The following is a 25,221-nucleotide window of genomic DNA, read 5'->3' as shown; positions in this document are numbered from 1 at the left end:
TGATGTACCTGAGTTGTCTAAAAAATAAAAATTAAGATTTGTGACCATGGGTTGCTCACGACTTTCAGTATGACTCGTACTTGTAATACTCTACAAGAAAAGAACAAGAAACATATATGTAAGAAATAATCAATTTCTATTGGTTCTCCAGTAATACTGTTGTTGGAATCATTAATGGAGAGGAATAGATTGTTACCGAGTCAATAACATTTTTTTTTTTAAATTCTGTTTGGCATTACTTCTGATACTGTAAGCAGATTTGGTCGAGCAGCTTAGTTCCTTGTACTTTTAATGCCGGAAAATGACTCTGTTGTTGATCATCTCTCACTATGCCTGTTCTATCTTGTGATTGAATGGATTTTTCAGGCTGTTTGAGTCTTCCTGCATCGCGCCGTTCTCGTAGTCCATAATCTAGAACGATTACTATACGTCAAATTTGGTGCATTCGTTCTAAATGTTGCGTTTTATTTGTCAATTACATATTAATTTGTTCGTAATTTTATCGGATTTGTTCTAATTATAGTGTATAACTCTTTTTACATGTGTTAATATTTCTGGCAGTTCTGATTCCTATACATTATTTCTCATTAAGTTACGTCTATGCTTACACCAAACTTTTGCTTCTGTATAATAAAATTCACATCCTGCAATGTACCAACTATATATAGATAAAAACCAAGTGAAATAACTTGAAAACTGTTCCTTGCTCGGGATGATTTAAAGGGAGTTAATGCCACCAACATGTATGAATCGAGGGTTTTCTAATTCTTTTGGGGTTTTATCTTAATCTATTTTGTTAACTTTCTCGATCTGAAATAACATGGGGTAAAATCGTAATACAGCGAACGCTAAGCTCCGCCCACGACCCCTTTCCACTTTTCCCCTACTAGCTCACCAGACACTCTACGTGATAGGCGTATGTTGTGTCGAATGCACATTTCATGTGGGTGGGGATAACTTCCCCTACTGGCGTTCGCTATATTGCGATTTATCCGAGACAATGATGAAATTAATAAGATAGATGGAATTGGAACTCAAGACCGTCGTTTCAAAGCTTGCGCTTTTACATTTGCGTACACCGTAAGTTAATTTTCGTACATGTCTCTGGATTGACTATATATAACTCTATTGATAGAGCATTGTTTTGTGAATTTAGTACCATTGCACTTTACTTAAAAAGAGTAGCACTAGTGAAAGTGGGGCTAGAAGTAGAAATCCTACGAGAACATTGGAAAGCATCGTGAATTATCTCCATTTCAAGAGGACTTTACTGTTAAAAAGAATAGCATACAATGCACGTATTTTATAGGCCTTTAGTGCTAACTAAAAACCTTCAGTCCCAAACTCCATTTGAGAAGATGTATGCACGAGCAAGTATTGTGAATAAATATTTAAATAAAAAAAGTCTCAGCCAATACGAACTGTAAGATAAAAAATCTAAAAAAAAAAAAAACAATAAAATCTGAATTTTGGCAGCCTTTTTTATCAAACTGTTAAAGTACAGTAGAGTCTCGTTAATTCGAACTACGCTAATCCGAAAATCTGGTTAATCCGAACAAAATTATATATATAAAAAAAACAAATTTATTGTAATAGTACAAAGTAGCGAAAAGAAAAAAAATGTATAAATTCACTCAATTTCTTTAACTTAAAAAAAATTATGAAAAATGGTACATTCAAGGGTACTTACAACAATTAGTGTTTTGTGTACATAATTTACACATCTGTCATGCTCATAAAATCAGTAATTTTCTGTTGTCGTAATGAAGTGAACCTGTTGATTGTTCTAAAAATAGCAACAGGTACTCCCACCACAGTCTCTCAGCGCTCGTGAAAAGCATGCATTGCATTACAGGAAATAATTCGGTTAATCCGAAAATCTTGTAATCCGAATAGATCTTGGTCCCAATTAGTTCAGATTAACGAGACTCTACTGTACATGTGTTAAATATTATTATGCGCGAGTCGATCTGCCAATACTGCAGTGTAAGGTGTGACGCATCTGGTTTGTCTTCGTTAACAAGTAGAAAAGTTATTAAAGTATTGGAAGAATGGAACATGTTATGTTATATTCCAAATCTTAATTGCTTTGGTCTCCATAACCAAGAAGAAGAATTCTATAAGCACGTAATGTTTTATATTACGTTGATGTTTTTTTTTAAATAAATAAAAAAAAAAACTTTCATATACGACTTGCAATGTTTGACGTTTTTATATCTGAATCACTGTTCCTTTTTATTGTAACATACTGAAAGAGAATAAGAAATGCTAAAGAACAGAAACAGTTGAAAGAAAAATATTTCTCGTTTAACTACGTCGAAACCACTTAAGCAAAAGTTATAGACTTAAATAACATAAGTTGGTAATTAAATGGTCGAAGCGAGTAACATACATGTGATTTCAATTAATTCCAGTGTGAGACTGAACTAGGAACATTCTTTTCTGGAGAAATCTTTCAGAATACTGGGAGCAAAAGGATAAATTGAGAAAAGCGACCCATTCCAACTTCACAAGACGTCAAGCATAAAGAAAACAAAACTGCATTAAGAGAGAAATGTAGAGAGAGATGCCAGTCTGCTGGTCTCGTTGTTTTCATAAGATCGTGGCACTGAACTCGTCAGGAATTCAATTAACCCAAACAAAATATTGAAGTTGATATAAGAACAACATAAAAGAACTAAAATTTAATTGATCCGTTTTGTATCCCCATTCCCAGACACATAAAGGATAACAAATAACGGAACCCAGTGAAAGCTATCAATTACTTCATATTGTGTTAAAACCGAACACAACTTACAGTTGGCTTTTGACAGATTGTCTGCTCTACTACCATTTGTGTATAACTGCAAACGATATATAAACCAAGATAAACATTATGACTCTATGGCAGCTTTCAACTTGCTCTAAAAAGTAGTGCTGTTGATCAAAATATTTAATCGATTAACTATTTGAATTTAATCGATAGATTAATCGAGTTTTGATCGATTTGAAAAAAATGTTTTAATATACTGTAATACACAATTATTGTTAAATTTAACTTGTGTTCGGTGATAAGCATAAGTATTAAATGCTGTATATCTGTATATATTGTATCGTTACATTAGTCGACCTGGTTGGCGAGTTGGTATAGCACTGGCCTTCTATGCCCAAGATTGCGGGTTCGATCCCAGGCTAGGTCGATGGCATTTAAGTGTGCTTAAATGCGACAGGCTCATGTCAGTAGATTTACTGGCATGTAAAAGAACTCCAGCGGGACAAAATTCCGGCACATCCGGCGACGCTGATATAACCTCTGCAGTTGCGAGCGTCGTTAAATAAAACATGACTTAATGACTCGTTATATTACAAAACAACTATTTTAATTACTGACTAACATATTTATTATGAGGCTTATAATTTATTGTGTCAATTTCTCCGGAAATTTTTTAGAAAAACATAAAAATAACAAAAAGTATGAAGACTCACCTAGTTAATATTGCTTCGACCCTATTGTAATCGAATTAACAGATATTAGAAAGAGAAGAAGATAGTTACGCTCTCACTTGCACACAGTGTAGACATGGCTATTTTATAAGGGATGAGGGGGACGAATCCCAGAAAAGCATGTATTTCATATGTTAGGAAGATGAGTTGTTAACAAGGTGGAAGTTTTCTTGGAAAACCACAAAATTTAAGGGTATAAGTAAGTGAACGATCACAAATATTATCAGAAATTGCAGGCTCTAAATGTCTAAAATTTTATAAGAAAATGAACTCACAATTGGACAAAAATTACAAGGTACCGCAACAAGACTTACTAGAACTTAAATATCTGATAAAAATATAAAAAAGGTTACTAATATTTTTCAAACCAGTTCTATCATAGTATGAAAAAAAAATCTGCAGTTACATTATTTGGTAACCATACCTTTGTTATTCTCTCTCTGACATCTTTAATATTTTTCCTGCATGTAATGAACGCTTATTTCTGAAAAGTAGACTACTCTCAGACATGTAGAGTTGTTTATTTTAATACAATTAATTCTTTATTTGTCCTATATAATATATATTAAAAATTACATAATGTTTCGTGACCTAATTTTTCTATATTCAATGAAAGGGGCATTATTGTAGTCTACCTTTTGCATAAATGAATGTTAAATCTGTATACAACATTTCAGAATTCTATCTCTAATGGTTGTGGAGTTATGAAATAATGTGTGAAAATTGTCAAATTTTGAAACATTTAGTTTAAAGTAAAAAGTGAATTCTAAAAAAATATTATTGGTAATCTTTTTAAACTTTTATCAGATATTTAAGTTCTAATAAGTCTTGTTGTGGTATCTTGTAATTTTTGTTCAATTGTGATTTCACTTTCTTATAAAATTTTAGAAATTTAGAACCTGCATTTTCTGATAATATTTGTGGTCGTTCACGTACACATACCCTTAATAAAGGTTTCGCATTGTGTTTCAACTTTCAATAGAGGTAGACTAGGTCACTGTCCTCATATCTCCATCTATTTTTGAAGTGTTTGTGCAAAAATTTTCCCTACGCTACCTACTTTGCAGTTAGAAAATAACAGTACTATTGTGCTTTTAAGTAAGCATTTTCCGAGAGAGGAATATTGTCTGAATTTTTAGTATGAGTTTGTATTAACAAAATAATAATTAATATCAACTCCAACCGATTAATTTTAATCGACTCTATTATGCGATTAAATATTTTTGATCGATTAATCTTACAACAGAAATTGATCGATTAATCGATTAAATTCCACATCACTACTAAAAAGTGAATAGCATGCAGCTAGCCACCGGCGTAGCTCAGGCGGTAGATACGTCTTTCTACTGATTCAGAGCTGCGCTCGAGAGTCGGTTTGATTCCCACTTGGATTGATTACCTGGTTGATTTTTGTCCGAGGTTTTCCCCACTATAAAGCTAGTGTCAAGTAATCTAATGGAGAAACTTCTACTTTATTTAGTTAAATATCATCTCGATATCACCAATTCCATTGACGCTAAGTAATCTAGTAAGTGATAAAACATTGTTGAATAACCGTCAAAAAACATGCAGTGTATATCTAGACCCACATGCTGCTACATGAATTGTGATTGACTGAAATAAATATAGTCCTACTAGGTATTTTATTATTATTGCTTTTTTGGGTGTGTCCCAGTCATAATTTATTTTAATACAATAATTATTGTATATGTATATTGTATTACTGTATTTTATTATTATTATTATTATAGTACTATTATTATAGTATTATTATTATTATTATTATTATTATTATTATTATTATTATTATTATTATTATTAGCCCTACTGCATTGTGCTTTTGTGTTATCTTTTATTATACTACTAGGTTCAAAAAGTTCCCGGAATTTTACTACCATTTTTCGTATTAATATATAACAAGGGATATTATACATTTGTTTTGTTGGTAACATTCATGATGTCATTTCCTTAAAGTTTGCTGATAATGGCAATTATTGGTTTTGAGTTGTAGGCAATTGTTTATCATAGTGTTTTGTTTGTTCGTCGCATTTTGTAATTATGTCCACAGAGCAAAGTACAAACATCAAGTTCTGTGTTTTGCTGGGGACATGATCAGTATGGCTGATGAAGATGGTGATTTCTTAAACAAAATGAAACTGGTGCTACTTGTACGACCCAGTCCCTAAACGACAGTCATCTGAGTGGAAATCGAAAACATCTCCTCGGAAGCAAAAATTTCCTAGGGACACTTCCAAAGGCAAAGTTATTTTAAATGTTATGTTTTATTTAACAACGCTCGCAACTGCAGAGGTTATATCAGCATCGCCGGATGTGCCGGAATTTTGTCCCGCAGGAGTTCTTTTACATGCCAGTAAATCTACTGACATGAGCCTGTCGCATTTAAGCACACTTAAAGCAAAGTTATGTTGGAAGTTTTCTTCGACTCTCAGGGTCTCATGCACCATGAGTTCATTCCAGAAGGTCGTACTGTAACGAAAGAATTGTACGTAGAAACCCTCCGTCGCCTCTGGGACGCAGTGAGAAGGAAACGTCCAGAAAAGTGGGTAGAAAACAACTGGTTCCTTATGCATGACAATGCACCTGCTCATCGCGCAATTATTGTAAAGAATTTTCTTGCCAGGCACAACATAACTGCTTTGGATCACCCACCATACTCTCCTGATCTCTCACCACCTGATTACTTTCTGTTTCCCCGTCTGAAAAGTCATCTGAAAGGACGGAGATTCAATGCTGAAGAGGTTATCGCAAACGCGACGAGAGCACTAAGACGGGTTTCACAAAATGACTTCCAGGCCTGCTTCCATGAACTCTACACGCGTTGGCAAAAGTGTGTTGTTGCGGAAGGCAACTATTTTGAAGGGAATGCTGTAGAATAGTGTTTAAGGTACGTTGTTTCTATGATGGTAGCAAATTCCGGGAACTTTTTGAACCTAGTGTGTATATGTGTATTTATTTCAATTGTAAATAAGTCTATTCTAACTATAATGAGGTATAGATAAAGATTAATTGATCGGTCTGTTATATACAAGGTGGGTAAAAAGAATTCAACAGTGCTCGCAGCTTTTCTATTTTTAATTTCTCAAGAAACTCTATATACGAAAGTTATAGAGAGTAAAAAAAGAATGTTTTGAGAACCAAGTTCTTCATTTATAAAGAGTGTCAAGATATATTCCTTTTTTTAATGGTGTCATGTACATATTTTACCCATTTTTGGATTCTTCAGGTACTATCAGAATGCACAAAATCATATTTTTTAGCATTTATAAAATATAATTTCGTGAACATTTTCACAAATTTAACGATCCAGGTGAACATAACAAAGAGAAATGCTTCAGTGTATCAATTTATCACTATGGAATAAGAAGGATGAATTGAATGGTCCCCAAAATCTCCTGATTTCAAATCACAATCATACGATTTATTTTTTGTGGGGCTATTTGAAGTAGAGTCTACCAGGATCGACCATGAGACCTGGAGAAGCTAAAGAAAACTATTCAAAAAAGGTTTCCATGTGATGTAAAAGGTTATCTTGTAAGACCGCTTTGGTCCCTCTAACCAAAAAGATTCAGTAAAAGCCTGAGAGATTGTTCTCAAATTGTAATACGAGATATTCATGTCATGATGACACAATACATCAGTTATTCATAGATTTCAAAAAGACATACGACTCGGTTAGGAGATAAGTATTATATGATATTCTTATTTAATTTGATATTCCCAAAAAGCTATTCGATTAATTAAAATGTGTCTCAGTGAAACATACAGCAGAATCCGTATAGGCTAGTTTCTATCTGATGCTTTTCCAATTCACTGCGGACTAAAGCAAGGAGATGCACTATCACCTTTACTTTTTAACTTTGCTCTAGAATATAAGGTTGGGAACTGAAAGGGTTACATCAGCTCTTTGTTTATGCGGATAACGTGAATACGTTAGAAGAAAATTCACAAATTATTAGGGAAAACACGGGAATTTTACTTGAAGCAAGTAAAGAGATAGATTTGGAAGTAAATTCCGAAAAGACAAAGTATATGATTATATCTCGTGACCAGAACATAGTACGAAATGGAAGTATAGAAATTGAAAATGTATTCTTTGAAGAAGAGGAAAAATTCAAATATATTGGAGCAACAGTAACAAATATAAATTACACTTGAGAATAAATTAAACGCAGAATAAATATGGAAAATACCTGTTATTTGGTTGAGAACCTTTTGTCATCCAGTCTGCTCTCAAAAAAACTAAAAGTTAGAATTTATGAAACAGTTATATTACCGACTGTTCTGTATGGTTGTGAAACTTGAACTCTCACTTGAAAAGGGAACTAAAGTTAAGGATGTTCGAGAATAAGGTGCTTGGAAAAAATATTTGGGGCAAAGAGGGATGAAGTTACAAGAGAATGGAGAATTTTACACAACGCAGAACTACACCCATTTTATTCTTCACCTAACATTATTAGGAACATTAAATCCAGACGTTTGAGATGAGCAGGACATTTAGCACGTATGGGTGAATCCAGAAATGCATATAGAGTGTTAGTTGAGAGATCTGAGGGGGGAAAGACCTTTGGGGAGGCCGAGACATAGATGGGAAGATAGTGTAATATTAAAAGGGATTTGAGGGAGTTGAGGTATAATGGTAGAGACTGGATTAGTCTTGCTCAGAATAGAGACCGATGGCGGGCTTATGTTAGGGCGGCAATAAACCTCCGGGTTTTCTAAAAACTATTTAAAAATAAGTAATAATAATCGTCACTTATGAAGGATCAGCGGTTGACATGATCTCACGAATCAGTCAGTTTCAGTCGATTACTGGCACTGAATTAGACCCATCAGTTAGATTGTTCTTGGTGAGTGTGCTATTTTGAATTGGTATTAGTTAGATTTATGTAATATAATCATTTTTTTTTTCGAAATCTGATGTACGAAATACTGCTAAATTCATAGACAAACCACGGAAATATAATGTCTTTCATTCAGATTACAATTGTAGTTTCTTCAGTACCTAGCAATTGATAAATTAGAGTTACTCGAGAACTTACGTGATTACACGTGAACAAAACCATTCAGAATCGGAAGAAGAAGAATTAGACTATTAAAATGGACTTGAGGGAGTTGGGATATAATGGCAGGGACTGAATTAAGGGGTTAGGTACAGCTTACAACAGTAAAATTTTTGGAAATATTCAACATTTTTTTCCTCCATTACTGTATGAAAATTGGTGTGTGTAAAATACTGTCCTTTTATATGAAAAAAAAAATACTTTTACGATTTAAAAAATATATATATATATATATATTTTTTTTTTTTTCAAAATTCAAAATGTTAGCAGTTCACTGTGCAGTGATGAAGCGATTCCTTCATAGCTCATAAACTTGGTAAATTTTTCATGTTTTCTCTCTTTTATTTTATTGCTGTAACTCATGTTTACAATATCATGCTCTTTCAACTACATTCCTTAATAAATAATATTTTTTTTATATTATGTTAGAAGAAAATATTGATATTTGATAATTTTTTATCATACAATCTATCAAAGGTAGAGAAGTGATCTTGCATCATATTGTAGATATGACACGCATAAATACATACAAACAATTTCACCACATAATGTTGGATAGTTTTTGAGTTATGTGGGAAACGCTTCGCCACTGCACTGTAAGCTGAATTTTGAAAAAAAAAAAAAAAAAAAAAAAAAAAAAAGTAAATAATTTTTTTTTTTATTGTGAAAATATTTTTTCATAACAAAAGGACAGTGTTTTACACATACTAATTTTTATTATTGTACAAGATATAGTAATGGAGGAAAGAAATGTTGAATATTTCCAGAATTTTATTGCTTTAAGCTGTACCTAACCCCTTAATCTTGCTCGGGATAGGAACCGACTGCGGTCTTATGTGAGGGCGGCAATGAACTTCTGGGTTCTGTAAAAGCCATTTGTGAGTAATTCCTACTTGTAGTTGATAATGTCGGAGAGTGAGGGACTCCCCATTTACCTCAACTTCACAAAAATCGTTAAACTAATATTATTGATTTCACTTACCTCTCTTTATTTCATACAATTTTATTTCTTACAATTATGGCACAGAATGGCCTGAAAACTTTAGTGATACTATTTGGAGCTGGTGAACCAGATTAAAGCTCTCTTTCTGTGTAATGATCATGCCTATGAATCTGTGCTAGTCGGAATGTGCAGTTGGCGAGACCCGCTTTCGGGCTTGGAATTATCTTTAGATTGTACAGGATATCACGTTGACAAAGGTCAACTGCAGAATTGTGGGAGATATTTGAATCCACGAAAGTGATTTCCACGCAACAACCAGTATACAATTGAAAAAATATTTTTGTGTTATATAACCATTACAAATTCTAGAGGAATTAATTTCCAACTGTTTTGAAACTGCAGTCACTGTAGTGCCAGAATGGAGTCATGTTTGAACACTTGAGATGATATAAGTGAGCTCTGTTGCAATGAATGGATGTTTAATGCGGGTATGAATCGATAGGTGACGAAGTGTGAAGTAATATTCAATATTAGAAAGCATTCAGGATTCATGGAGTGTAAATAATGGCCGTTTGCCTACTTTATAACGTCAGGCGAAATATCGTCATGAATAATGCAGCGAAGCTCCACGTATGTGAAAGAAGTTACATAAGTGCATTAAAGTTTTGGAAATTATCATAGATATGAAAGATTTTAAACGCGCTTGCGTGAGTTGTCGTAATAAATCATTGTATTGAATAACGTTTTTGATGACACGTTCTTCAAATACTAATATAAAATTATACTTTAGAATTAATAATGTCGAAGAATAGTTTCACTTCATATATATCAAATGTAAGTAAATATGTGGAGGCTATACATGGTGGAAGTGAAATAACCCTGCATATTTTGAGAGCGAATAGTTCATGTTGTGTGTAACAAAAAAGTGTAATACCATATTGGTGGAAGGTCCATAGATTTCTCAGAAAAAAAAGTTTTTTTTTTTTTTTTCGCCAACTGTTCAACACCCTCTTATTCGGTAACTATTGCGATTAGGATCGGGATTTTTGTCCATATCGATAGAAAATCTAATAAAGAATCGTTCATGCCTTTGACGCATTTCAGTAGTGTGGACGGTTTTCGTGTAAATTTAATTAAAAAACCACTAATTTGAAGCCACTGACCGATGCTTGCAACATTGTAGCCAGAAACAGAGAGTAGAGTCTTTCAAAACATTATACCGGTAGAAACCCCGATCAGATTGTCCCGAGATTTGTATCCGGCACTTCATTATTTAGTATTTGACACGCAAAATTGAATGCGTTACTCTTCCATTTGTTATGCGTCATTAGCAGGTTTAGGATCCGAGACAACTTAAGAATGAAGTGAAGTTACAGTGCAACGGAGTACGGATGGAGTGAGGTGGCGCGTGGAGTTTTGTTTACCTGTGCGTCATTGTACAATCCGGTTCGTGATCAGAGGTACAGTATTCTTTCGTCTCTTCCTACGAAATGAACTCAAGCCTTCACAATGCATTTTCAATTCATAGTGAATAGTTTTTTCGAACTAGTTGCAAGTATGTACATGGTTGTTCATTGTAACGCTAACGCCTTTAACGTCGCCGAGGGACATGAAAACTTATGTATCTTAATTCATTTTTCACTGTCAGTAGATTGTACTATTAACAGCAGAATATAAAGTGTCCACAGAAACATTCCGTGATTACAAACTGCTATAATTTTGAAACTATGCGTATTAAGAAAGTAATACCTGTGTCTTTAGAAAGAACAGCTCAAAAAATTTCAGGGGATGTATAATTGTAATTGTTGGTGGAAAACAATAGATGTCATCATAAGGAAAAAAAAAAAAACTGTTCCCACGCTTTCGCTTGTCATTATGGCATTGTTGGATTGAAGCAAATTGTGTTAAATGGTGTAAATGTTTAAGCCTATATTTCAACTCAGTGTGAGTTCTACAGCATTTAGAGAATTATGGCGAACCCACAGGGACGTATTGGAATACCATAACACACGGAGTGTAGTGAGAGTTCAGCGTGCCTTCAGACGGGAGTTCCAGCACGCAGCACCTACTGACAAGAACATTCTGAGGTGATACAATACACACCAACTATATTTGTGTGGGTTTGCCATAACTCTCTAAATGCTGCATTATTTATACTGAGTTGAAATGTAAACATTCACATCATTTAACATAATTTGCTTCTATCCAGAAATGTCACAATGACAATCGAAAGAGCGGGAACAGCGTCTTTTTTTCTTATTTATTTATTTATTTATTTACTTATTTACTTATTTATTTATTTATTTACTTATTTATTTATTTATTTATTTATTTATTTATTTATTTATTTATTTATTTATTTATTTATTTATTTATTTATTTATTTAACAGGGCGAAGCCCCAATTACAATAGACAGTACACCTATTGTTTTCCGCCAACAGTTACAATTATCCATCCCCTGAAATTCTTTGAGCTGATCTTTCTAATGACACCGGTTAGAATTTCGTACTACGCATAGCTACAAAATTATAGCAGTTTATAATCACGGAGTGTTTCTGTGGACACAGTGTATAACGCAGCACATTGACATCATTGTTTACATTCACAATATGTCTGTCTACTATGTTTAAGGACCTCTATAGTCAAGTTGTGCGTACATTGGTTGCTAAAGTGTCCCGAAGCCTAAGCCTGGTCATTAGTAATGACTTTTTATAGTACAAAACATTCTTCAGCGACAGACGTTGAATGTTCACCGATGGAGATTCATAGGTCTAATAACTGTAATTCCATATCGAAACAGCAGATATCTATGTCTAGTCTGTTATAGTTGTGTGAATATTAATGGCATATTTATAATGCACGCATTAGTAAGTTTATGTCTATATTTGCGTGCTTATTCCGTTATTTATATTTGAATAGCCTACATGTCCTGACACTGATTAGTGATTATGACGACTTCACGCTGCAGAATCACGAACCTCCGGCATACGCATATTTATAGTGCAGAGTATGATTTACTGCAAACAGGGGTTTTGTTTCCCCGCTGAAGATACTTGGTGTGTACGTGTAAGTGGAAGGGACTGTAGCGCTTGTCATGCTGTGATTGATTACATCTGTACAAGCAGGACTCAGCTCTTAGTAGTGTTGAGTGACGGAGCTCATATTGCCACACTCCTCCGACATTAACTCGCGGTCTCATTACCTTTGTGAAGATCTCACTTAATTGCCCGCTTCCATTTGGAGAGCATTCAACCCTTCTACACTGCGCTATTACCCGCCGAAGTGGCGGTGGTGGTGGTGGCTGCCTGATATAGGACACCGTCGTTAGAAATCGAAAGACAAAGATAGGTACGCAGAATAACCGTTGATCAGTCCTTAACGATATTTATCTTCGAAGCTATGCTGTGTGTCAAATAATTTGTAATAACTATTCTGTTGAGTTCGTGGTATCAAAATGAATAGTTCCGAAATAAAACCCGTTACTTTATCTTCCGGTCATAACTGAGTATGAAAAAGATTCATACATTTCGGAAGAAATTGGACTACGAGCTCCCTTTCATGGGAAATAATTGAGTTAGAAGCGAATGGAATTTTTATCCTGAGAAATAGCTCTTTCGAAAGTATGAATCCGTTTCAGACTCTGTTGCTATTGAAGGTGAACTTATGGTCTTGTTTCAGAACTCATTAGAAGATCTTAGGGTCCCGGTCCACTCGTCCGGGGATGGGACGTGACTCTGTCACGACTGAGGATTCACGAATGCCACTCAGGCCACCTGTTGGACTTGGACAATCATAGTATATGGGTCAAAGCAAACCTAAGTGCAAGGACTCGTTCCTGGTCTAGCCCTCGAAAAGCCAAGCCAAGCCAAGCCAAGGCAAGCCAAGAGCTGCCAACACGTTGTTACAATATGAAGGAGTTCTGATATGTTATGCAACGTTTTGATTTTAACATCTTTTAGTTTTGACGACTATGGATAAGCCGCTACTGTAGCTCAGTCGGCTAAGCCGCTTGTCTGTCGATCCGGAGTTGCGTTCGGGCGTGAGTTCGATTTCCACTTGGGCTGAGTACTTGGTTGGGTTTTTTCTGAGGTTTTCCCCAATCATAAGACAAAATAATGTCAGGTAATCTATGGCGAATCCTCGGCCTTATCTCTCCAAATATCATCTCGATATCACAAATCCTATCGACGCTAAATGAATGGGTTATTTATGAAAGGGCCTAAGTCTTGAATACTAAATTGTTAGCAATTAAAGAAAGACTGCTTATAAGACGGAATTTTGAAATTAAGGCTGAAATAAAAATTGTATCATAAATTCTACAAAGCATTTAGAGTGTGAAACTTAGTCCTCTTCATATCTAAATCGATGAAGAGCAGTTATTACATTACAAACTCATTTTCACAAAATAATGACTTAGGCCCTTTCATAAATAACCCATTCGAATAATCTCGTAGCTGATACAGCGTCGTTAAATAAAAAAGTAAAAAAAATACATTTTCTTCAACATTTTATAATATGTTGCACAACTTGGCCATGTAGCGTGTTACATTATACACTATAGGCCTAGTGTTATCCAGCTTTAGCCGTTATGTGTACCATATTCGGTGTAAATAACACACCGTTATAAATTAGAATGGATATCTTTTAATATTAATATTCAGTGTTTCGTTTGTCGTCAATGTAGATCATCTTTCAGCCCATTTAGTAATTTTTGGCATATTGTTTGAGGCGACGGATGCCAGCATAAAAATCTCCCTGTTTAAATATTCATATTTATTGCTGTCCACATCGTATAAAGGCCACCCACGGTTACTCTGGCAGTAGTACACAACCATTCTGTAAGCTCCTACAAGCCACTCTTTAAAAGTATGCAATTTGACAGACGTGTTTTGTAGTAGTACGCGTGTTCAAAACTGAACACTTTTATTTATGACCCCAGTGTTTCATTTTGAGTACCCGAACATGTAATCTTCGTTCCACTGGCCAAACATAGCCAGAGTTTCGTAGCATTAATTTGTATTTTACCGTGTCCACGACTTTTACTCACGGTCTCTGTTTTCGTTGTAATTTTATGGCTCGGGTCCGAGGAGAAATTAACTTGTTATGATGCGCATCATCATGCGGCTTAAGAATCTGAATATTTATAGCCTCATTAGGCAAGAGAATTATTTAAATTTTAGTCAGTTTTCAATAACTATGACGCATGTGTTCTTTGATTTCAGACCCTGTGCGATAATCTGGAAGATAATGAGCGGTAAGTACTTTCTGTTGCCACATAGTTATCACATTATTAATTATTTCCACCAATTTTTCGTCAATGTAATGTTGACACCTTTCTTGACATTGGGCGGAATTGTATTGAATATATTCTTTATGCTCAAGTGTACAGTACAGAACACTACTTTTTGTTTTGTATTACATGCCTCATGGAAATTACTTATACTAGTAATTTATTTTATTGATCAACATGGGGACCAAATGCGTTTAGCCAATGACATGTGATGCATATACAGTACTATGATACACATTCGGACATTGAAGTATTTTCTGTATTTATAATGTCCTTAACAAAGGAATTATTATTATTATTGTTATTATTATTATTATTATTATTATTATTATTATTATTATTATTATTATTATTATCATTATTATGAATAACTTATGAAATTCCACTACAATGGCTCAAAAGACAAAGTGTAAAAAAAAAGACACATACAGGGAACATGAATAATTTGAAAAGTATATAAATAGTAGCGTTAAAGGTATACGACAAGCTATGCATATGAAACAAATTTTGAAGGTACTTTAGACAGTAAAGAATAATATGTAAGAACATGAATTACTAAAACATGTTAGAGAAAAATGAATTAGGACGAAATAGCCTACAGTAATAGTGCAGTAAAGTTTAATAGAGCACACCAAGAAAAGAAGAATTTAGGATTAATTAGATATTGTATAAACGATTTTTAAGAATAGTCAATGAACCTTTAAGAGCAGACATGGCTATTAAACTAATAAACTCATTTGTCATTCCGAATTTTCTGCACAGTATTACGAAGATTCTGGGTATTGTTTCCTTGCTCCAATAATTAGACTTCTGTGGACGATGGATGGTATTTGTCTAAGAGGTATTGAATGGTAGGTTCGTAGATTACTCATTTTTCATTATGCACGTCATTTGGCTGGTTTTCGAGTGCCTCGGTTCTTATTGTGGAGTCAGTTATGTAACCTACAGATGTGTGTGGTGAAGCAATCACGTCTATCCTCCTTCATGATCCGTCGTAAGAGGTATCGCGCATCTCCTCATATTACAACATAACGTTTTGCTCTTAGAGCGTTGGCAGTTAACGTTAGGCCTATGTGTTGGTGAGAATATTCCTCAATGCTTAGCGAAAGAGCAAAAACCCAGGACGTGTGCAATAGTTTCAGTCTCACTCTGGCAGCTCCGACAGTGGTTGTCGTCTTGAGATCTCCTTGGTAAAGCACGTACAGGATATGAGTTGTTTATTTTAGACCATCCTTCCATTCGCTGCTTGTAACATGCGTAGGAATATTTATCCATTTATTGACAGGTGTAAATCCTTTGAGCCAGTACTGCTCTCCTCGACTGTGATTAGTCTGTTGGTCTGTGCTGTTGTGGTTGTCAGTTGTCATGTAATTGTGGTCCATGCCACGATCTGAACAAAATATATTTTCTCCAAAGCGATTTCATTCAAAACATGTTCCCTCCTGGAATTTCAACTAAAGGGCGGTTTTTCCAAACTTAAATTTTAAATTTCTTTAACATCATCTCTGGATTTGAGTAGCTTATGAGTATTTGCTTCTCATATATTGGGTGCATTAGTGGCCGGACAAATGTCTGGAAGTTCTCCCGCGAAGATCAGGAATTACACCAGCTGACCTAGAAGGGAATTTAGTACCAATAACCATGTTAATAACAGGAGTTGGGGTATACTGTCCGACAGAGACCTGCAAGGGAGCGATGCTTAACGATATCTGAGATCGGTTTTACCGAATGCTCTTCGTGTGTAATCGCTCGAGCTCGGGTTTGGCCTCCGCTCGCTCGAGATCGCCCGGGGGATCGCTCCCCTGTCAGAACGAGCGCTCGCTTCAACCACTACGCGAAGCAGTATGCTACAATACTACGTAGTGCAGTATTGGTAGAAATCGAATGAATTCATTCGAATTATTTGATTATCAAAACCATTTGAAATAATAGAAATATTCACAATATCACTCGATTATTCATTAACTTTGCTTACCACCACAATAAGCCGTATGAAGTTATACAAAATATGTACTCGCATAACAGAATATGTTCCATTTTATGATAATGATAAGAGCTTCGAGTTCGGAATCATATGACGCAACAATAGAATGATAAGCTTTGAATGTTCTGTGTGGGTGTTGCGTACTGACTCTTCTAACAGCCCCAGAATCTGACCCTGATCTTCATTAAATTAAACACCTGACCTACATGGCGATAAGAAAAAAGAGCGTTGCTCTCAGACTATAGACCTACGTATAGAATGAGTAATCAACATACTGCAATGTTATTGAACAATTCATCCATGCATTCGAATGATTTCATCCTACAATGAAATAATCATTATAGATATAATACGATTGTTCTCAACAATTATATATATTTAGTGGAAATTTAATTAATTACACATTTTTCTTTGTTTAGATTGAAATAGCCTAAAATGATTTTCTGTATAAATATATTTCATTCCTACTTAGTTTAACAATTAATCGTGATAATTACTGTAAATGCAAATGATGTGTTTGGTTATATTACTATGAAACTTATATAAAACAGACAAATTACAATTTAATACGTGATAACTAAAAATGTCTATCGATGTATGAAATGCAAATAATAAATTAGTAGCGATATATTTTGTTTCATCTCGGACGTAGTATGAACTTTACTCATACTAACTTGGGAATATTTTTATTTTTTATTTTAGTAGGTTATTTTACGACGCTTAGGTTATTTAGCGTCTGAATGAAATGAAGGTGATAATGCCGGTGAAATGAGTCCGGGGTCCAGCATTTGCTCGTATTGGGTTGAGGGAAAACCCCGGAAAAAACGTCAACCAGGTAACTTGCTCCGACCAGGACTCGAACTCGGGCCACCTGGTGTGGACAATCCTATGTACTTTAAGGTATTCTTATCCCTTACTTCTCTGAATTTAGTCCAAGCAGAGCTAGTAACTGCTTTCCCTTTTTTCCAATACTTTGACTCTGCTGATTTAATTTTATTTTCGGTATATACTTTCGACATCGTGTCTTGTAATCTTTTACCATCAAAAGAGACGGTGTCCTAGCATCTGCTTGAGATCGACGTCGATACTATTGAATCATCTTCAACATTCGTTTTGATGAAACGTACTGATTAGACAAGCCTACAGTTCACCTACTGCTTACTGCTACCGGAAGAGCACTCATGAACACCGAGCGCTCGTCCTCAGACCCGATCGCTCGGTGTGTTTCTTTACTTCGTGATTTATCGGAAATATTCGTAGATGATCGCTATTCATTCCGTCAATGCCTTCCTGGACTGATAACGATATCCCGCGCTCGCTCTGATGTAGGTCTCTGCTGTCCGAGCGCCAGCTCTGAAACCGCGATAGAAATGCGGCATGGACCGATAAGGGGATGATGACGTAAGATTGTACTATACTAGGCTAAAAATATACATACACCACGGCAGGAATACGGCGTGGAAGCGATAAGCGGGTAAGACTCAAAGAGCTCATGTTTGTACTACGGAGGGAACGCCACATATACTCCCTAGCTGACCGTGCTGAGTCACGTCCCCCCGCTCACCACTTTCTTATACCGCTCGGTTTCAGAGCTGGCACCCCAGATCATATATAGATTGCTCATTCCTATGTTAAAATCGGTTGCACTTTGAAGAGAACAACCGCCAGGATCGCCACCCGTCCGCCGTAAACGAACACGAGATGGCAATACAGTCGCTAATGCAATTCTGATGGGAGTTATGACGTGACTCCTTATGTAACAACTAGATGGCAGCATAATAAACCTGACAAAAGTTGTTACCGTCAAAGCCTATAACGCAGAGCAATCTGGGTATCTATGATCTAGGCTGGCACTCAGACAATAACTGCAAGCCAATAGATATTAAGAAGTACTTTGAATCATGTTGAAAATGATAGCCTTTAGTGTGAAATGTTCTTTCTGCATCATATCTAGACGGTGCAACATCCACCAGTGTTTCGGCTCCATTTTTAGGGATGGCAAGGAATCTGTTACCTTGAACTTTGTATAGGTCTGGGCTGATAGTTCCTGAATTTGGCGTCAGTGCAGTGGTGTCTGTATCCAACGGGACACGGTACATGACTAAATAAGGGTGGAGTGTTCTACGCGACGGGACGAAAAAGTAATTTCTTGGAAGCACGTCTATTAATTTAATGAGTTTATTCATGTTCGTTCACAAGGAATTCAATTTGGAGAAAAGTGTCGGATGCATGTGCGAGCATTCCATTGCCCCAGATCGATCAAAACTTGAACTTAATGGCCAGATTATTCATGACGGAGAACGCTGCGTAATATTCCTCCGCTCACAGCCTCTGAGAGAGTGACCAATCCAATTTTATCGATCTTATTCTTGTAGACTTTGTGATTGCGTTCCAATTACACTTGATTTCATGCACTGCATTATAGAGTACATAATTAAATGTTATTAATGGTCGTTGGTGGCATGATGTCTCTACAAAGATTTATGTTCCTGCTCTAGTTAAACTATTTAGCCGACAGTTTCTTACTAAAGAGGACCGGAATTCGATCTCGGACTTATCCTTCGAAAAGTTGTGACGGATCAGGTTTTCTCAGAGTGCTTTGGTAACCCCGCAGTCTAGTATATACAGTCACGAAGCTCAATACGTAGTAAATATGCATCCATAGGTAGTTGCTAACCACTAGGATAGCTACGATTGCCTCATTACAGACAATGCAAAATAGTAGCGGCATAGTCTATTGTTCCTAGCACCCTCACAACTCAAGCTTCGTGACTGTATAGCCTATACTAGACTGTGGTAACCCTGTCATTTCCATTCCACAATTCTTCTTGTAATAATAACTTACCATTGTTTAATATTTTGTTATAAGGGGACGTTAAATAAAAACATTTACCAAGTTTCACATGGGACTTACCGTATGTTCAAACGATACTGCTAGGGAACAGAACAATGTGATTCAATTCCGGAAGGAACGGCTAGTGATAATGTTATAATATGTATAATAACAGTGATAATGGTGGTTAATGGTGGTAGTGATGATGATGATGATGATGATGATGATGATGGTGACGACGACGACGACGGCGGCGGTTGTGATAGTGCATAGGTCTACATGATTTTATTTAAGAAGTATTGTGAGGCTGAGTGTATTTTAATGCCATCTTGCAAGTAATAACGAGCGAAAAAATTCCGTCTCCACCCGATATAACGTGATATAACCAACTATTGCTTACCAGTTCTTGCTTTGCGAATAACAACAGCAATAATAATAATAATAATAATAATAATAATAATAATAATAATATAATAAACCTTGCTTATGCTGTCCGCAACGGTTAAAGTTATACTTCGACATTACAGAGTGAAAATGAAATAGCCTTGCAGATTTCCAGAGTGAATAGCTCATGTTGTATGTAACAAAAAATTATAATATCATAGGCATATTGGTGGAAAGTTCATAGTTCCCCCCCCCCCAAATATTTAACAATCTCTTATTCGGTACCTATTGCCAGTAGGGTCGTGATTTTCGTCCATATCGATAGGAAATCTAATAAAGAATAATTTATCCCTCTGGCGTATTCCAATAGCATGCACAGTTTTCGTGTAAATTTAATTTAAAAAACCTCTAAATTCAAGCCATTGCATGATGCGAGCAAGTGGCAACGTCTTGGTTAGAGAGCAGCTCACCTACCGAGACACACCGAATTCGTTGAACTCTTGCATCTGTATCACGAGTAGAACGTGTTAGCGGCGATATTGCCGGACTGCTGAAACTTCAAATTTAATTGTCTAATTAACCGTGCATTTAATCACAAAACGTAATATAGGTTTTGTATTAATTTACGTGTACCCTATTGTCCTTTTCAATCTGCAAAGTTATTTCATTTCCACCCTTTATATGGATGCTACGGTCGTGGCTTCATTGTTGGCCTGTGGCATACACTCTGTCCGAGTGGTTATGGTTTTTTAGTAGGTTATTTAGGACGCTTTATCAACATCTGAGGTTATTTAGCGTCTGAATGAGATGAAGGTGATAATGCCTGTGAAATGAGTTCGGGATCCAACAACGAAAGTTATCCAGCATTTGCTCATATTGGATTGAGGGAAAACCTCGGGAAAAACCTCAACCAGGTAACTTGCCCCGACCGGGAATCGGACTCAGGCCACCTGATTTCGCGGTCAGACGCGCTAACCGTTACTCCACAGGTATGGACTGTAGTTATGTTGCATATCGATTTCCTCCACCCCTTTTCTGCTGGCCCCTCTGTAAAGCTAAGTGGCTGGGCTATTAGGTTCTTTCCTAAACATATTTTCTGTACGGTTTTGGAAGTTTATGTAATATTATACAACTGTTTAAAATAATTTAAGGAAAAGGGCCGCGTTAAGTGTCACGTGATTTCTCCCTTTTCAGCGACCTTGCGACATAACTACTGTGACGGACAGGAGATGGTATTCATTGTCAACTTGAAGTCTTATGTTGTGTTGGGTGAAACCTTATCGTTATGCCTACTCCATGTCATCGTGGGAGTTCTGTCTTGTATGGAAAATTGATCAACATGTTAAAGCTAATGTCGGAAAATACAGAGAATAAGGTTAAAATACAGTCACATCTGTCAAGAGCATTTTAACATATAATGGAGTTCGTCAAGGGGATGCACTGGCATGTCTTCTTTTTAATATTGCTTTAGAAAATGTGATTCGGAAGTTTGAAGTATAAGTCAGAAGTAATATTTTTTATAAATCAACCAGGTAATGGCATTTGCGGGCGACATAGTCATCATTGGTAGATCCTTAAAATATGTGGAAGAAGCATTTCTTGCTCTTGAAAAATGAGATAATGAAATCGGAATGGTTATCAACGAGGGAAAGACCAAGTATATGGTGGTAAAGCAGACAGTATAGAGATAGAAAATTATAAATTCGAAAGGGTCGACAAATTTAAATACCTCGGATCCTTGGTTACAAATGACAATAACATATCTAAGGAAATCTCAAACAGGTTGATATGTGGGAATAGAGCTTATTTCGGACTAAATAAATATTTCAAATCGCATGCCCTTACACAGAAAACAAAAACCACCTTATACAAAACACTTGTGAGATCAGTCCTCATATATGTTTCAGAAACATGGACTATTTCTAAGAATGACGGGAGAAAACTTGACATTTTTGAAAGGAAGATTCTTCGAAGAATACATGGTCTAGTTTTTGAAAATGGATTATGGAGAAAAATATATATTGGGGAATTATATAACATGTTTAAAGAGCCCAATATAATAAATATAATTAAAACCAACAGACTGAGGTGGGTGGGACATGTAATGAGAATGGATGCATCAGAACTTGTAAAAGAATTGAAGCGTGCGTCGGCTGGAACAACGTTATAAGTTACATTTGGTAAAATTTACAGGAGGTGCAAAAATGTGTACACGTACAAAGTTGTTCTTATAGGGTAGCAAACTTTTGAGTGGACAAATTTCACGTACTGCATTGATGGACAGTTGCAAGCCAAAGAGTATAACAAGGTAACATGGCATACAACATTATTAGGGGAGAGTCGGGTAGTATCGGACATCGGGTAATATCGGACAGTGAGTTTCTTTCATCTACCACACAATGATAGTACCTGATTGTCATGGTTACGTTTCTGTGATGTCGCATAGAGGTACTACCATATGGTGGTAGATGAAAGAAACACACTGTCCGATACTACCCGATGTCCGATACTACTCGACTCTCCCCTACACGGAAACACGCCAAATGAAAATTTTGTAACTTACAACGTTGTTCCAGCCGACGCTTCAATTATTCTCACAAACCCCGGAGGTTAAAGTAGATGAAGACGACTACATCTGCGATGGATTGATGGAGTGGAGGAGGATCTTGTAAGATTGGAATACAGGAATTGGAGGATTGTTGCACAGGACAGAGACAGATGGCAACCCCTACTGAGCGAGGTCAGGGCTCATCACGGGCTATAATGCCGATGATGATGATGAAGAAAATTGAAATTGCCCGAAAGTGTGAAATGCCTAAAAATATTCTTAGTTTGTAAGTGATGATAAGGGTAGAATGATGTCGTTCGTTGATAGGTGAAATTCTGGGCTGATTTGCTAGCTGAACACTGAATATGTCCCGAAATTGCCTCTTGACTTAATAATTGGTATCAGATCAAAGCGAGTGAAATAAAAGGAGCAGGCTGGGGCACGCAGCTGATTTAAACGTCTTCATTACACATGCATCTCATTTCTGCAGAAGATAGATAAGAGTGATAGGGATGTAAAAGAGTCCGGGCGATGCAAATGACAGGGAGGGCGTAGCGATCCCATTCCCACGCTCGTGTGCTCTCAATGCGAACGGATGCAATGCTTAAACGTTTCCATTAAGATTTAATCAAAACGAAACCACCTACTTATATGATAATCCGAGTGCTCCACGTGGCTGTAATTAGCACGTGGCCTTCATTGTTAACTTTGATCTTGTTCCCAAATGGTATACACCCATTAAAGTCCCGTGTTAACTTTCTCTTGCATGACAAACGGAAAAGTGAATCCATCCAAACATGTGAAGTGTCGACAGGTACAAGAGTGTTTCTCAACGCGTGGACCACCTCGTCAATCCGTCCTAATGGACAGTTCATATTTAACTAGGGGCGCTGGGTGTAGTCTGTCCGCTGTGCGAGGTTCAATGCATAGCAGATGCACCGTGCCCTCATGTGAGCTGGGGAAGTTTATAAGAATGTTCAGTTTTGTAATGCACACGCTGACCTTTTTGTTGCAGCGGTGTTACATTTTAATAATGTGAAAAGTAACATACAGTAAACTTTTCTTACTTCGAACTCTAATTGGAATTTGAACAATTTAAAATATCTATATTTCGAATTAACCAGCAATTTCCTTTAAGTTTTTATTTATTTGTTTGTTTATAGTCGCTTTAACAGTTGTGGTCATATCGCGATTTTATTATGGATGGTGCTTTATCTGAAGTTCGGCGTTCTCTCTGATTCGAAGACATCTGACGCTCTCTCACCATCACATCCATGGCGCCGGCTGAACACAGTCTAATATATACAGTCACGAAGCTTGAGTTGTGAGGGTGCTAGGAACAATAGACTGTGCCGGTACTATTTCGCATTGTCTGTAATGAGGCGATATTAGCGATCCTAGTGGTTAGCAACCATCTATGGATGCATATTTACTACGTATTGAGCTTCGTGACTTTATATATACTAGACTGTGCTTAAACCCCAACCGGACTATCTCTCTCTCAATCACCCACCCCTCCCCAACCATCCCCTCCCCTCCCCACCCCCTCCCCTCCCCACCCCCTCCTCCCTCAGTTATTGGATAACGACACGAAATCTAACAGTAGCAACGACCTTTTTGTGATCCACTATCTGTCGATCACTATGAAGTTTAAGAATAGGATTTAATTTTTTGGAATCATTAATAACTGAGGTTTGCACGAAAACGTTTTCGGACTTTCTCTGGAATTCCAGATTGGACACTTATCGTTGAAATCATTATTAAATCCTGTCTTGGAATTATGCAAGTGTAAGCTTCCAAAATTCCAATTAAATGTGAATATTTAACGTTAGTTAGTTTAATTCGAATTTCAAGTTGAAGAAATAATTATTTGAATTATCCAATAATCCGAGTTAGCCATTGTCGAATTAACCAGTTTCTAGTGTAATTATGAAATACAGGTAGACATTTTCGAAGATATTGAAGTATTTTAATCAGTAATATTAGCAGAAGGAATGGAAAATCATGAGAAATCTACATAAAATTCGAAATTAAATGTTACAAGACCGAGAGCAGCATTAATATTTTAAAAGGGAGAGTATACGATCGAAGGAAGAGGAAATCCATGTAGACGTAGACTTACAGTTGACAAGACTAAACTGGGACATGCGGTTGCACCTCAGATTCAACGGCTAATGTAGCTTCTAGACCATAGATGTCCAATTGTAACTCCTACGAGGTAACCCCTGGCGTATGCAATCCGCAGCTCATATTCTTTAAGGTCGTTTTTCCTATTTTACATGGAAGTTATTGACCTTAGCAGAGCATGCTTGACGTGCAATATCTCCTGGTTCTATAGGCGTTTGGACACCCATGTTCTAGATCACCGACTGTGATAGTAAGGGAGGAACTACAATAGAAAGAAGAAGCAGAAGAAGATAAGACTTTAGGAATCAGAACAAAGCGGTATCTACTGGCGCAGACTGGGTATTATGAGCAGAACTCGTGCTTCGAGATGCTGCGCTCGGAGTTCGAAATCAATTTGGTTTGATTACCTGATTTAGTTTTTCCGAGGTGTTTTACAACTATAAGTCGAAGATCATGTTATTTTATGGCGAATCGTCGGTCTTATCTCGACAAAATACCATCTCGCTATTACCAATTGCCCTATGCTATATACAGTGTGATCTGTTTA

General features: G+C 36.3%; 1 protein-coding gene across 3 annotated transcripts in view; it reads left to right on the top strand.

The window, feature by feature from the left end:
* The window catches only part of LOC138696603 (RNA/RNP complex-1-interacting phosphatase), a 364,465-nt gene that overhangs the window by 109,552 nt on the left and 229,692 nt on the right, over nt 1–25,221 (top strand). For 2 of the 3 annotated variants that reach the window (XM_069821760.1, XM_069821758.1), the window contains exon 3: nt 14,731–14,762. The exons of the other annotated variant lie outside the window; for it this stretch is intronic. In XM_069821760.1, the coding sequence (XP_069677861.1) occupies nt 14,731–14,762 (32 nt within the window). The remainder of the gene's footprint in view (nt 1–14,730; nt 14,763–25,221) is intronic. 3 annotated transcript variants of the gene reach the window in all.

The sequence above is a fragment of the Periplaneta americana genome, chromosome 3 (genome assembly GCF_040183065.1).
Source record: "Periplaneta americana isolate PAMFEO1 chromosome 3, P.americana_PAMFEO1_priV1, whole genome shotgun sequence".
NCBI classification, from domain to species: Eukaryota; Metazoa; Arthropoda; class Insecta; order Blattodea; family Blattidae; genus Periplaneta; species Periplaneta americana.
This window is presented reverse-complemented; position numbering and strand designations above follow the sequence as displayed.